Source organism: Python bivittatus, unplaced genomic scaffold (assembly GCF_059951505.1).
Source record: "Python bivittatus isolate LINGU-HERP-01145 unplaced genomic scaffold, Pbiv_v1 ctg000590_np1212, whole genome shotgun sequence".
In the NCBI taxonomy this organism is placed as follows: Eukaryota; Metazoa; Chordata; class Lepidosauria; order Squamata; family Pythonidae; genus Python; species Python bivittatus.
In genome coordinates this window covers 14,348,690-14,362,795 of record NW_028277086.1, presented here as the reverse complement: position 1 = coordinate 14,362,795, position 14,106 = coordinate 14,348,690, and the positions used below count along the sequence as shown (strand labels likewise).

General features: G+C 43.8%; 1 protein-coding gene across 1 annotated transcript in view; it reads right to left on the bottom strand.

Moving 5' to 3' along the window:
- The window catches only part of EXT1 (exostosin glycosyltransferase 1), a 259,809-nt gene extending 256,127 nt beyond the window's left edge, over positions 1–3,682 (bottom strand). The window contains exons 1-2 of the mRNA XM_088149029.1: positions 3,220–3,682; positions 1,499–2,469 (exon numbers count right to left, since the gene is read on the bottom strand). Of these exons, the coding sequence (XP_088005155.1) occupies positions 1,499–2,460 (962 nt within the window). The 5' untranslated portion in view covers positions 2,461–2,469; positions 3,220–3,682. The remainder of the gene's footprint in view (positions 1–1,498; positions 2,470–3,219) is intronic.
- Between the last annotated feature and the right edge of the window lie 10,424 nt (positions 3,683–14,106).

The following is a 14,106-nucleotide window of genomic DNA, read 5'->3' as shown; positions in this document are numbered from 1 at the left end:
TATTTGCTTGTCATATAGAGTTGGTTTCTTTAACATGGGGATCTTAACTCTGCAAACACAGCTGTGCTCAGCATTTAAACTTAACTAATGAGTTTCAAACAGATTCATTATCACTAAAGCCCTACCGTGGCCCTCCTTGCAAATCTGTTGTGTCAGCAGCTTCGGATGATAAAAAAACTCATGCAATTTATGAGCTATTTTTAAAAAGGAGGATACCAAACAAGTGTACAATCCTGTTCATGCTGAGAAAATCGAGTTTGGGATGCCAAGGGAGTTCACATGTACCTGTTCTGGAAGCACCTGTGGTACAGCCATAGCTAGCTTCTAAACTGTAGAGCAGCCTGGTGTGCAGGTCTGAAGAGCGAGCTCTGGCAGATGCAGAGTCTCCAATGCACTTTGCCAATAGAGGACTCAACAGAATATACAAGACATATCTGCTATCCAGAGTAACTCCACAGAATTAATATCAAAGGGAAACAAGATAGACATAGAATGGAAAAACCACAGGAAATGTTTATATCACTGGAAATAGCCGTCAACATGGAAAAACATATGCAAAGGGCTTTGAGGTTGGAGCAATTCCACATCTCATGTTAACCGAGGTTACAGCTTTTGCATGAAAGAAAAATAAATGGGACAGTTAGGCAGCGATCTCTTGGACAGATCAACGGATCCAATTCCATTGTGGTGTTGAAAACCTAAGACAAACAAACCTAAATGCCTCTGCAAAATACATGACTGTGAATCCTCACATTTTTAGGAGAGCCCCAGAATTTTCTTTCAGGCCATATTCATCAGGGTAAAAGGAAAACACTGAATTCTGAGATGGATAGGAAGAGTTTCATAAGTGAGGCAGTAAAAAAGAGCCTCTCATTTTCAACCCAAGATAGTCAAAGAGATACACAGAGTCCAAATTAGCAGCTCCAGTTAAAGCGAGAAAAGATAGCAGATTACACTGTGGTTCAGAGCCATTTTATTTAAAAGAAATGAATGGGGTGTGCACTTGGTCTGATGCATGAATAGTAAGAATTCCTGAATGCTTAAGACAACTCACAGTGCAATCTTACACACTTTTGCTCAACAGTGACTCTGCGTTCAAAGGATGGCTCTAAAAATCAGATGTCGAAGGTGAAATCCCCAAGTGATGGAAATGGACATGAAGCCCCCCCCCCAGATCTGTGCCTTGAAATAGGATGTCAAGCTCCCTGTCCCCCCCCAACAACAGACTTGCACTGTTGCACCTGCTTTTTAAGCTTACCATTGAACTGAACCCTTGTCCCGAGAATCAGGAATAAGGGAGACAAATAAATAAATCACTACACACCCAGCAGGCCCAAGAAGCCTATGATTTAGCTGGAGCATATTTAAAAAAAAGACAAAAAGGAAGAGAGCGAGATGGAGAATTGCATGGAACATTTGCAAGCCATTAATCTGTCACTGTTACCCCAGCCACGTGTGCAAAGAAAGGCGATGGGAGAGGCCAACCGCCTTCACTTACTTTTCATACTCGGCGTTGTCCCTATCACACCGAGAATCCTTGTGCTTCTGCCAATCTTTGCCATGCTTGCAGGTGGTCAAAAGGACAACATCTTCCCCGTTATGGACATGATATAAGGCATTCCTGGTGTCTGATCCTATCCCAGTTAGGTACCTTTTACCCTTGAAGACCAACATGTACTTCCTCAGAGGTGGGATGGTGTTAAACCTCAAGAAGCCTTTCTCTCCCCCTGTCCTTGGGTGATCCTTAGAAAAAAGAGGGATGGAGACGTCAAACTTCGGCCGGAAGTTTTCCGTACTGATGCTGGCTTTGGCCAACATGGCCTGGCCAATGTCAAAGCCCACGTCCTCAGTGTAGTCAGGCCAGGTGCCGGAATATAAGTTAAAAACTAAATGATTCCTCCCGTTGTTCCACAAATGGAGGCTTTGCACTTTGGACCGCAGGTTGTGCACATACTGGGGGGAAAGCTGGTCTCTGTCTAAGGTGTCCAAGCTGAGGACGAAGAGGCAAGCTTGGCTGGGGTCAGAAGTATAAAACCGGGAGCCTTCGATGGCCGCGAGGATGTTTTGGTAACTCTCGGCTATTTTCTCCCCTTTCTGCTGCGGGTAGACGTAGACCTTGAAGCCGTTTTTTTTGCACAGGGCGAAGTCGAAACAGGACTCCATGCGGCACTTCTTGCCCTTGTAGACGCTGGTGTTGGCGTCGCGCTTCTGGCGAGGGGACGCGTGCCGGCTGTAGTCCTCGCTCTCCAGCTGATCCCAGGGAACGAAGGGGCGCAGCGCGTCCGGGAACCGGGGCCAGTAGCGCTCGGGGCTGAGGCGCTGCAAGCCATTCTTGCTACTGCGCGCCTCTCGCCTGCTTTGGCTTCTGGATGCTCTGAACTGCAAGCCGCCGAAGTAGAACAGGAGGACGACGAAAGTGCCAGCCGAGAGCAGGGTGAAGTAGCGTTTTTTGGCCTGCATGTGTCCTATCTGGGTCAAGAGGATCGTAAATAAACACAAAGATCGCCCAAGTTTGCCAACTGACACTTTCAGCTTGAGTCCGCCATTTTCCCGCCTGCCAAGACTTTAAACTCTCTTCTCCCACCTTCTCTTTATTCCTTTCCCAAAGCCTCGGGCTGATGCAGCGCATGTGGGCGATTTCGTTAACTTTCTCCCCTCTTGTCTTTCATCTTTGGCTCGCGCTGGGAGGAAGGGGGACGGAGCGGGAGCGCGGGCGGGACGGGAGGCAGGGCGAGCGAGAGCGGCGAGCGCGAGACACCGGGGCGAGCAGCGAGGCAGCGGAGCCCGCCCAGCGCGGCTTTCCAAAAGAGGCCGGGGAGCTGGCTCGCAGGCACGGGGGAGGAAGCGCAGACAAAGGCGGCAGCGGCGGCGGCGGCGGCGGCGGCGCTGACCCAAAGGAGCCCCGCGTCCCGGTCTCCGGCTCTCCAATCTGCTGTGGCGAGACCGAGAAATCCGTCCCGCCCTCCTCTCTCTTGCATGCACACGCATGCACACACGCCCAAACACACGCACACGGGGCTCGGAGCGCAAGAGCAGGCAGCAACTTCAACTCGCGCAAAACATCCCTGTGAGGTTTGGAAAAACAAAGCAAAGCAAAAGAAAACGCGCGGCAGCGAGGGAGGAGGAAGACCCAGCCCGCCAGCCAGCCAGCCCGCCCGCCCAGCGCCCGGCTTTTCGGACAAGTCGGCGCGAGCGGCGGCGATTATCTATGCAGCTTGCCTGGGCTCGCGGAGAAAGCACCGCCGGGATTACATCTTCCGGCCCGAGCCCCGTAACCTCACGAATCCCTGCATTTCTCTTTCGGCGTTTTTAGCAGCGGCTCCGAGGCATGACGACGGGGGCTTCCGCGCGCTTTCCTGCGATCTCGCTGCCTGTATGGTGGCCCCCGGGATGGAAGCAACGAGCAGATCCTCCTCCTTCCTTCTTCGCCGCCGCGGCTGCCGCTCCTGCCGCCGCCGCCGCCGCCGCCTCCTCCTCCTCCGCCTCCTTTCAGCCCCCGCCCCTCTCAGCCATTCATTTCAGCGAGCGGCGATCCACGCAAGCCCGGGAAGCAGGAGGGGGAGGGGGACGCCGCCTGCTCCTCCTGCGACGTTGCCGATCGCGGCGTTCGATCTCCGAATGTTACCCGGTTCTGAATGTTACACTTGCAACATTCCATTCCCCGACACCACAGCGCTGACCTCATCCATCCACGCAGCCCGCTCGCCGATTGGCTGGGCGTCACGTCCGGAGGGGGCGGTGCTTCCGCTGCACCCATTCATAACCCGCCAGCCGGCGAAGGAGGCTTTGCAGTGTCTTGAGCGAGCGCGCTGGGAGGTGCGTCCCTGGGCCCTTTAGGTAGGGGCGGGAGAGCCCGGGGCGGCTACCCCTGCCCTGCCCCTGCGGAGCGCAAGCGTCTCTCCGCTCGCGCTCCCCTCCGGCGCCGGGCGGGTCGTCCCAGTTAAGGAGCCCGTCTGGACGGAGGACCGGAGAGTGGCCCCAGCAGAGCAGCGCTGGGTGCCCCGGGTCCTCGCGGCCTCCTTGGGTGCCCCCGTGCCGGTGCAAGCAGTGGCAGGAGCCCGCGTCCCGGGCGGAGGGTCCGGGGAAAGAGGCTTCCAGTTTGCCTTCAGGGCAACGGAGGTGCCGGCGCGGGGAGGTGCTGCAGGCGCCAGAAGGCCCGCGACCAGAAGGAAGAGGCTTCCCGTCCTCCAGGCACGGCGAAGAGGCCGTCCGATGGCAGCCCGCTTAGGAGGGGCTCGGTCGAGCCCCCCACGGGAGGTCGTGGGCTCGGCCTCCCAGCCCCGCGCGGGAGTGGGCAGAGCGGCGTCTGCGACCGCTGCGAAACGAGCGAGAGGCGTTGTGAGGGCGGGGAGCCCATCCCACCGGTTTCCTTCGAAGCAGAGCCGCGTACCCGGCGGTTACAAACGCGTTTCGTTTTTCTGTTTCAAACCGGATCCTGTCCGCCTCTTCTCCCCCTTTCTCTGGAGAGGCAGCTTTTGAGCAACGGGTCCCCTGCCCTCGCTCCCTTTCTGTTCAGCCGAGGTGTGCTGTGGCAAAGGATGGGCAACGAGGGCACCGCGACTCTGAGCAAACCAATGGGGGGGGGGGGCATACAAAATAAAAAGTGGGAGATGCTAACCTGAGATGTTAAACTTTGTTTTGGGAGGCTGGAGAAAGGAGCAGAAGTACTCCTAGTTTTCTGTAGGGCCGGGTTTGTATGAATGCCCTCTAGAGCAGGCCTATGGCATTGCTGGCTGGTGAATCTGTGGAATGGCAGAGTGCCTAACTTTTTTGTCACAAGGATGGGAAGACTTCAGGCCGAAGAATCGTTCTTCACCCTTTTAACTAGCTCCCCAAGTTCTGCTGAAGTGGAGCTAATGCAAAACACCAAAATAAAGTGTTCGGAGTCCAGAATGTTTTCCTCCCATATGTTAAGGGGCATTTCAATTTAACTTTAAAGTGTTCGTCAGTGGCATCAGTTCCCCAGGTAGGTGCTGTGTTCTTTTTCATGGGATAGGCTCAAGCAGAGACTTGAGGATGCTTCGGTTTGAATACCTGAACTGAGCAGGGCATATCAGTTCTTTGAATCTACTCCGTTTTTTTTTTTTCCTTTAAGCGTTTCTTCTTTACAGTTGAAAGTCATTTCTGCTTTAATAATTGGGCATCAAAAATCTTGGAAGTTTGCAAATCATCCAGATAATTTACCTTCTGCCTATTCTTGATAAAGTATGAGTTGAACTACAAAACACTTGCCAGAGAAAATAGGCAAATGATTATTTTATTCCAGAGTTGATCTTCATGCCCAAATATTAAGGGAGTATAATTGAATACAATACTGCATCCCAGCTCACGTTCCTTTTGTGTAAAATGGCTGCGGAGCCTGATAAACCTAGTGTGTCAGCTCATGGATTGGTATGTCATGAAAACCCAGAAGATTGGCTTGTGTAAACCATGATTTGGTTAATCATGGGTGTATTATGCAATGTTGTTTATCTGCCCAGTTGCTAGGCCGCCCAACTCCAAAATGACTCTGGGTGGCTTCACAAAGTTAAGAGAAGCAACATATAAGAACACTAATAGTCTGAAGGAACAACATACATTTCCACATCATCCCCCACCCAAACTGTCCTAGGAAGAAAAAAAGTTCTTAAAGATTTGTTGAAAACAGGCAAGGGGTGTGTGTGTGTGTGTGTGTGTGTGTGTGTGTGTGTATACATCTTGTATCTATGCATACGTTGTTTGCCCATCCCCACTTTTGAATTTTAGATCCAGATCAAGTTTTATGGAAGACAACTCTAATGAAGCCTGTGTTTCCACAAAGGAGAAATGCACAAATATGTTACATTGTCTGGTTCCTTTTACACTCTCAGCAGTTAAGGAAAGGTGACATGTGGGCAGTAAATGGGTAGGGCAGGCTACACCTTTCCTAGTTCATTTTGTATTTATTGAATCATGTGGTGCTGTGGATAGTACCAGGATATATTACATGTAAAATGCATACATTTCAAGAATCATCTGGATACCAAAAAAACCCCAACTCAGTTATGTCAAGAGGATTTCTTTGGGCTTCTATAATTTAAAGAGAGGTATTTATTTTTTATTGTAGATTTCTCTTTTATTATTTGAAAAAAACTTTAATGAAAATTATTAAATGATATAATTTAAGGAGAGAGAGATAGCCATGAATATATATTTCTTCCCAGTGACACCCAATCTTTGACATTTTTTGCTCCAAAGAGGTTGCCTGGGGTTTAGTTTACATTTTCAGTGCTAACCAAAGCACTTTTGTGTTCTCCCATTGTTGTTTTTTTAAAATCAGACCTTGGATTGCTTTAATTAGTTGCTCTTTGATGTTGAAATCCAGTGCTGTAAATTGCACAATCATGAAATACAATGAAGTGAGAAGGAGAAAATGGTCAAAATGTTTTAGTTGACCAATAAACTGAACTGATAAGAAGTGAGAAAAACCAGAACCTGCGGGAAGAGGAAATGATGGTTATTGCTCACAGATACTGATGCTGGAGGGCTGATGTCATCTTAGCACAATATCTTATAACATAGAACTCAGATTAAGCAATGGTCATATCAAACTGCATTCCAGATATCTCTGTCCAATGTCCATACTTTAAAAAAGTCACATTAGCTAATCAAAAAGAAAAAAAATACTTTGATATCTGTCTGGCTCTACTTTCTAGTCAGAAAAAAAAGCAAAAACCTCTTTTTTGCACAGATTAGAAGAGCTTCCTTTCTTCTGCTCAAGAATTAGCCTTTGTATTATACTTTTAAATAAGAAATTCAAGCAGAAGGGAGATTTTCCCAGGTCTGGGATATTCTGTGAAAACCCTTTAACTGCTGAGGTTTTGTATACCTGTTCACAATCCCAGTCAATGAAGGTTCAAGAAATTAACTGCCTGGGTTTATGTAGCTCAGTGGATCAAAACACTGGTTGGATTTGCACAGCACACCCAGTCCCAAATAAGCCAACCATGTTTTAACCCAGCTTGTTGTATAAACCTGCCTTATGCTAAAACATACAGAATCAAGGCTGCGAAAAGGTAAGAGCTCTAGATTTTCCAGATTTAACACTAGAACTCTCCCAATTCAAGAGGATTTCTAGGTTACCTAAGGGACCGTTTCACCCCTGTCACATCAACCTGTCCCACCTGGTCAGGGAGAGAGGTCATGTTGCGGGTCCCGTCAGCAAGAGAATGTCGGCTGGCGCGGCCCAGGAGGAGAGCCTTCTCTGCCGTTGCCCCCACCCTTTGGAACGTTCTCCCCCCAGAGGTGTGGCGGGTCCCTACCCTACTGACTTTCCAGAAAGAATTAAAAACCTGGCTCTGCCAGCTTGTGTGGGGTGATCACAACCTTACCCAATCCTGGGGGTGGCTAGTGCCTCAGTGGCGCTCCCTAAATTGCCAATTATTTGGGGGTTTATTTACTTTCTATTTATTATTGTAACTTTGTAATTTTAGTTGATTTTAACTGTTTTGAAAACCGCCCAGAGTCGTTCAAGGTGGGCAGTGACAAATTTGATATATAAATAAATAAAAATGCAGCAAAAATTTATATTTCTTTGTGTAGTCTGTTGCTGCCACAAGTAACCAACTTTTTTTAAAAAATGACTTGTTACATCACAGCTGGGACCAGTTTTATATGATGTTCAATTCTGTTTTCAAGGCTGCTTTTGCCAAAATATTACTTGTATTATCAATCCCAATTGCTTTACTAACACTATATACCCAACCATGCTTTTAAAACAATAGCTAACTAAACCACATTATAGTTTAGTTAAATCACCAAACACAGAATCACAAATTATCAAACTATATTTTAGCCTAATATGTAGTATGAATCCAACCTGTGGGATTAATTTATGAATCAGTTCTGGGTTAATAAACCATGGTTAAGTTCAAAAGTGAATGTCTTACAATCAAAATATCATTATATGGCTTGTTTTATAGCTAGCATGTAAGTTCATTGAGGTTTATTAACCTGCATTTTATAATTTAGCATGTTTTGGGATTTTGGCTACAAAGACTATCTACAGCATAGAACCCAGAAGAGAACCATTACAAGAGTTTTGAATTTATTTGAGATTTACCTTGAACCAAACAGTCCTATGGTAAAATGAAATACTTGAGGATTAAGTTTTGTGAGAGATTTAAAGTGCAAAGCCATAGGAAGAGCTTTAAAACAGATTTATCAAGTGCTTAATTCTGCAGTCCCTTAAAATGCCATATTCTCTGAGTATGTATTTTTAACCTCAAAGAAGCATACTTTCCAGTATGACTGTATGGAATTTTAAAAATGGTAATTATTCTGTGGCTTGGAAGAAACTATGAGGGCCACTTCTCTTTACATATTAATGTCATTAATTTAATGTATAAATCAGCCTAGTTTGTCACAATATTATGTCTTGTGGCAATGAAAAGTATTTATATTTATCTCTATATTTCTCTCTCTCTCTGTCTCTCTCTGAATAGATGTATCTAAACCTATCTAAATTCAGTACCATAAAGATTTCTCATATATTAAAAATAGAGGAATGTTCCCCACTCCATGTGATAAATTTCATATGTGTTGGGAATATGCATGTGGAGGTCACCAAGTTGAGGAAACTTGCTCAGAAAGAATTAGCTAGCGATGCTGACGTTAGAAAAAAATAGAAAGCCAAATTTATACTTTGGATGAATTAAAAGAAGTAGGGTGGTTCTCTTCATATGAAGCGTTCAAGACAAAACAAGGATCCAATTTCTATCTTGCAATTCCAGGCACACTTGTTACATGCTATTGGGACTTCTAAGTGACCATGAGTGGAGTTAGCATATATGAGCTTTTATTGTAGACCTAGTCAGTGGTCATCTATAGAGTAGTCAGAATGAAGAGATGAGATTTAAGTAAGACAGATCACTCCCATTCCCTTCTAATTGAAGCAGGAATGTTTCAACATTCGGAAATACTTTGGATGCCATTGAGTTGGAAGGGCCATTTAGGGTCTCAGATCCAACCTCTTGGTCAGATAGGGATGGCAATTAAAGCATCCCTGGAAAACATCTATCTAGCCTTTGCTGGAATTCACAAAGGGATGTGTGCACACATCCATCACTTCTCTCAGTAATTGGTTTCACTTTCAGGCTGTCTTACCAATTGCTTGTGTGGGTTTTTCCCAAACATTAAGGCAGAATCTCTCCTCTTGTGATTTAAGAACATAATTCACTGTCTGCATTCTGGGACAACAGAAGAGCTCATGGCCTTTCTGTGTAATGCCCCTGTAGACACTTGAACTGCTACCATATCTCCCTTAAGTCTTCTGTTGTCAAGGCTAAACATATCCAAGTCCCTCGGTTGCTTATTGTAGAACTTCCCTTGTAGTCTCCTGATCATCTTTGATGCTCTTCTTTACACTTCTTTCAGTTTAATCTGATATCTTCCTAAAGCATGGTGCTCAGAAGAGGACAATAGTACTCAAGTAATATTTGACCTACCCAAAAATATTACTTCCCAAGATTTGGAAACTCTTCTGTTGATGAAGCCTGAAACTGGTCGTCTTTGCAGCCTGCTTCTAATCTACAAAATTATTTTGAATGTTGGGGTCTTCTAAAGCATTAGCTATTCAGTCCCTAAAAGATGACAGTGCTTTCCCAGGATTGTACAATGGTTGTGGAAGACAGCTACATGATCCTGGGAAAAGACACAGTTGCTTTAATGTGTTGCAGACTCAAAAACAATTTCTGGAGATCAAATCTGAAATTCTGTGCAGATGTACTTGCTATCCAATCAAGTTTGATAAGCATGATAAGAAAATTTTGTCCCTTTAAGAAAAATGTTGCCATTCCTTAAAATGTTGACAAATACTGAGCCCAGAACCAAATCCAAACCAGCCATCAATACCTTGCTCCAGTTTGATGGTGAATTTATTTTCACTCAACTCCCCTTAGGCAAAGCTAGATGAACACAGTAAATATAACCAAGTGGTTTAGCCATGTAGGAAGATACAATCCTTTAAATGTGCAAAGAAATTCACACCAGCCCTCTAGTCCAATTATAAATAAAGGCTTTCAGAAGAAAAGATCACAGGGCTACTGAAGAAAGTAGCCAGAGGCACAATTATAAAAGTAAATAAAATCCCGTGGCAGAAAGTTAATCTAACTAGATCTATATCCTGAGATAAAATCCTCCAGCCCGGTATAAACTTTTTCAGAGTTGTTTATTCAACAGCATCTCATACATTGATCTTAATTAGTCCAGTGAGTTATCCAGGGACTCGAGGCAGAGACAGGAACATGAGCAAAGGGAATTTTGGCAACTCTGTGTAAGTGGGGTGAATGTGATTACTAGCAGCCCTTCCTTTGGCCTGTGAGCAGGGAGAAGCAGAAGCAAAGCTGTCCGTCAGGCAGTTTTCAAAGGTTGGCCAGAACCAAGGAGGAAATGGAACAACCTTCCTCACAGACAGTCTTGTGTATTTCCAAAGGAGCTGGCTGGGATGTGATTAAAGAGGTCGGAAATGGAATAGCTGTCCCAGCCAAGAGGTTTTGAACGTGGCAGGGCAGCCAGGACTGGGCTTTCTCACAGATGGGGTTTTGGTGGGTTCCAGGAGAGCTTCAAAAAAAAAAAACCCGGGACACACATTTTTCAGGATGTTAGATGAAAGACTGCCATGATTCATCATGACCATTGGTCTGCCTCTGAAGCTCTTTTTTTCCTCAACAGGAAGTTCTACTCTGTAGGCAGCTATCTAGAAAATGAGCATTAGTATAAATACTGCCATAACTGATCATTCATTCAGCTTTAGAATTAATTCATTAATTCAAGTTTAGAATTAATTCATTAATTCAAATTTTCCATGGGCTTTACATCAGTCCCGTAATGCAGGCTACTGCTTTCATTTTCATGCCTTAAGATTGAGAGTTGGATTGAAGACAGACTTGTCCAAACTCATGTGCCAATCCCATGCATACTTGCTTAATAGTAAGCCTCATTAAGTTCACTGGACTTAACGTTTGAGTTAACATGCATGCAGTTGCTCATTATTTCCTATGTAGAGATCTATAAGCATACATAAACATTGATGCTGTCATAGTAATAGATGCGCGAGGAAGAGTTTAGATTCTGCTGTTCTCTTGTTCAGTTTAATGTTCAATAATATATTAATAATTAAATAATTATTAAATTAATTAAATAAATAAATTACATTATTTGATTTAATAATGTAATTATTAAATTACATTAGTCCCATCCCTCTTAACATTCTGCAAGTCCCTCAAGACCTGGCTATGTGATCAGGCCTGGGGGTCCCAGGGGACCAGGGAGATTTTGTGATGGCTCCCTGACTACAGTTAACATCATCCTCTCCTGTTTTATGTGTGTTTTTTTATTGTTTTAATCATTTAAATGATTGTTTTATATGTATGTGTTGGTTCTTTTTAATTGAGTGTTGTATGCCACCCAGAGTCACTCTCTTGTGAGATGGGCGGCTATGCAAATATGACCAATCAGTAAATAAAATATGGCTGTTAGATAAAAGCAAAATGTAAGTAGGAGAATGGTAGGGTTCTTGTGGGCAGTTGAGGCCCTGCAAAAGAATGAGAACTTGTTTGAGCTGAGAGCAGCACTCAAACTTTGCATGCTGTAGCCAGTCTTCCCCTCCAGAGGTTAGACAACACCTGCCAAATTATCCAGCCAGCACTAATTCCCAGCTTGGCTATTGCTGTGTGTGTGCCTTCGAGTCAGTGTTGACTCCTGGCGACTGCCTGGACTAGTCGCTGCAGTTTTCTTGGCAAGATTTCAGAAGTGGTTTCCACTGCTTCGTTCCTAGGGCTGAGAGGGAGTGACTGGCCCAAGGTCACCCAGCTGGCTTTGTGCTTAAGGCAGGGCTAGAAATCACATTCTCCTGGTTTCTAGCCTGATGCCTTCACCACTACACTAAAAAAAAAGTCCCTATTGAGAAACGTTAGTATTAATCCTATTCAGCTTTATCAAACATACAAATTATGCTTATTACCCAGTCCAATCATGGCAGAGAGATTGTGCCTTTTCAAGAAAATTCAGCAGAAGGAACATTCCCCCATTTCTGTACTTATCCTCCAGAAAAAGCAACCCCTACTCTTACACAAAAAGTTGGGTGTGTAAATCTAGCGCTAAAGCCAGTCCTCCCTTCCTTTCCTCTTCTTGTTAGAGCTGCCTTAGGGCATAAATATGCCAACAAATGTGCTACATGCAATATCATATTGAAGATGATGTAATAATAGAATTAATTCAAGCTCACTTCTTATTCCAAACCACCCCATAAATAAATGTTTGCATAAAAGAGTCAACATCTCATATCCTTAAACAGAAATAATAACCAATAGAATTTCTAGACTCCATGTTCTATTCTTAGTGCAGGGATTTCAGAAATAAATGCAAGTTATATTCTGCTACATCCTCAGTAATAGGTAACTATCTGGTTCAGTGCAGGTTGGACTTAAATCTGGTTCTCCCCAGTCATAATCCAACAACTCAAATCACTGCACAACAATAGCTCTCGTTCTGTCATTCATCAGATGATGTTGCTCAAGCTGCACATTGTTTCCAGCCATTTGTTATATTAGTAACCAAGTCATGCAGACCCAAATTTATAGCAGGACACAGTGAAGCTCAGTCAGATGTGACTCAGATACATTTGGTTATTGCTAATATTTTAGAAGTTTTTCCTCCCCTTTGTGTTGTTGCATGGTGATTCACATGTAGTTGCCAATTAAGCCACTTTCTTGAGTTACAGGAGAATTAAATTTGCAAACATTTATTTATGGTGTGGTTTGGAATAAGAAGTGAGCTTGAATTAATTCTATTATTATATAACTTTCAGTATGATATTGCATGTAGGCACATTTGTTAGCATATTTATGCCCTAATGCAGCCCTAACAAGAAGAGGAGAGGAAAGAAGGACTGGCTTTAGCATTAGATGTATTATGATACCATATTGTATTACAATAAATAGTGAACACCATCTTTGGAAAACTCTCTTGCACATAGCAGGTGAAATTCCTATACATCTACAAATGGCAAAATAAAGATTTCAAAATTCTTCTATATATGGGCCAAGGACCTAACTTATTCTGGTCTTTCAGCTCAATCTTTGAACATGCTTGGCCTCCAAAAAGGTTCAACAGAGGCCAAACCAAGAGTCTTTGACTTGGGCTTACCAGGAGACAGACATAAGGCCTTGAACCATTACAACAGAGCTCTATGTTACAGACTCCAAAATATTTATTTAATGCCCTGTCTGTTCTCACAGGAAAGCCTTCACCATAGCAAGGGGTAACACCTTCTAAGGTGTTCAGGGAAGGTACCAGTACTCTCCCTTCCTTGGAACATTTATGACCATGTTCTAATGAAGTTATCAAAACAGCCACCATAGATTTCTCATTTTTATGCTAGCTGGCACTCCAAGCTAATAACTCACCCCTCCCCCTTACTAAGCATTTAGGCTGGTAGTGTATTTTTTATTACAAATCACTTCATTGATATCTCCAATGAAGTTAGCTGAACTCTGTTCTGTGGTGATCACCAGAAGAGAGCACTGGGTTTGAACCCGACCTGGTTTCTTTTTTCTTTTATGAGTCTCAGTTTATTGTTGTATGTATTTATTTTTTTTAATTTGATGTATGACTGTTTATGACAGTAAATAAATACATTAAAATTGAATAACACTTAAGTTATGGTGAGTAACATTGTCACCTTCAGACTCAAAAGACAGAGTTTGTAACCTCCTGCTGATATTACTGGTGGCAGAAGACATTTGGATTGAGAAAAGGAACTTTTCATAGTCATATCTCTAGGCAACATATTCACCAAACTAGTCACTCTCTCTGTGCAAATATGGATGATAATAAGATTAATCCATGATTCACGTGTTACTTAATCTTAACTTTCATTGTTCCACAACTTTACAAATAACACTGGCAAGCAAATTAGTACAGATATCTCAGCATGAGAGTTTCCTCTAAACCAATTCTTCAAATGTTTCTATAAAACAATTCTAAAAGAGTTATTTTCCTTCCAATTACTAGACTTCGAGAACTGCATACTAAAATCATCTTAAATTTTCATAAGAAGTGTCCCATGTTTCTATTTCTTGCCTTTCT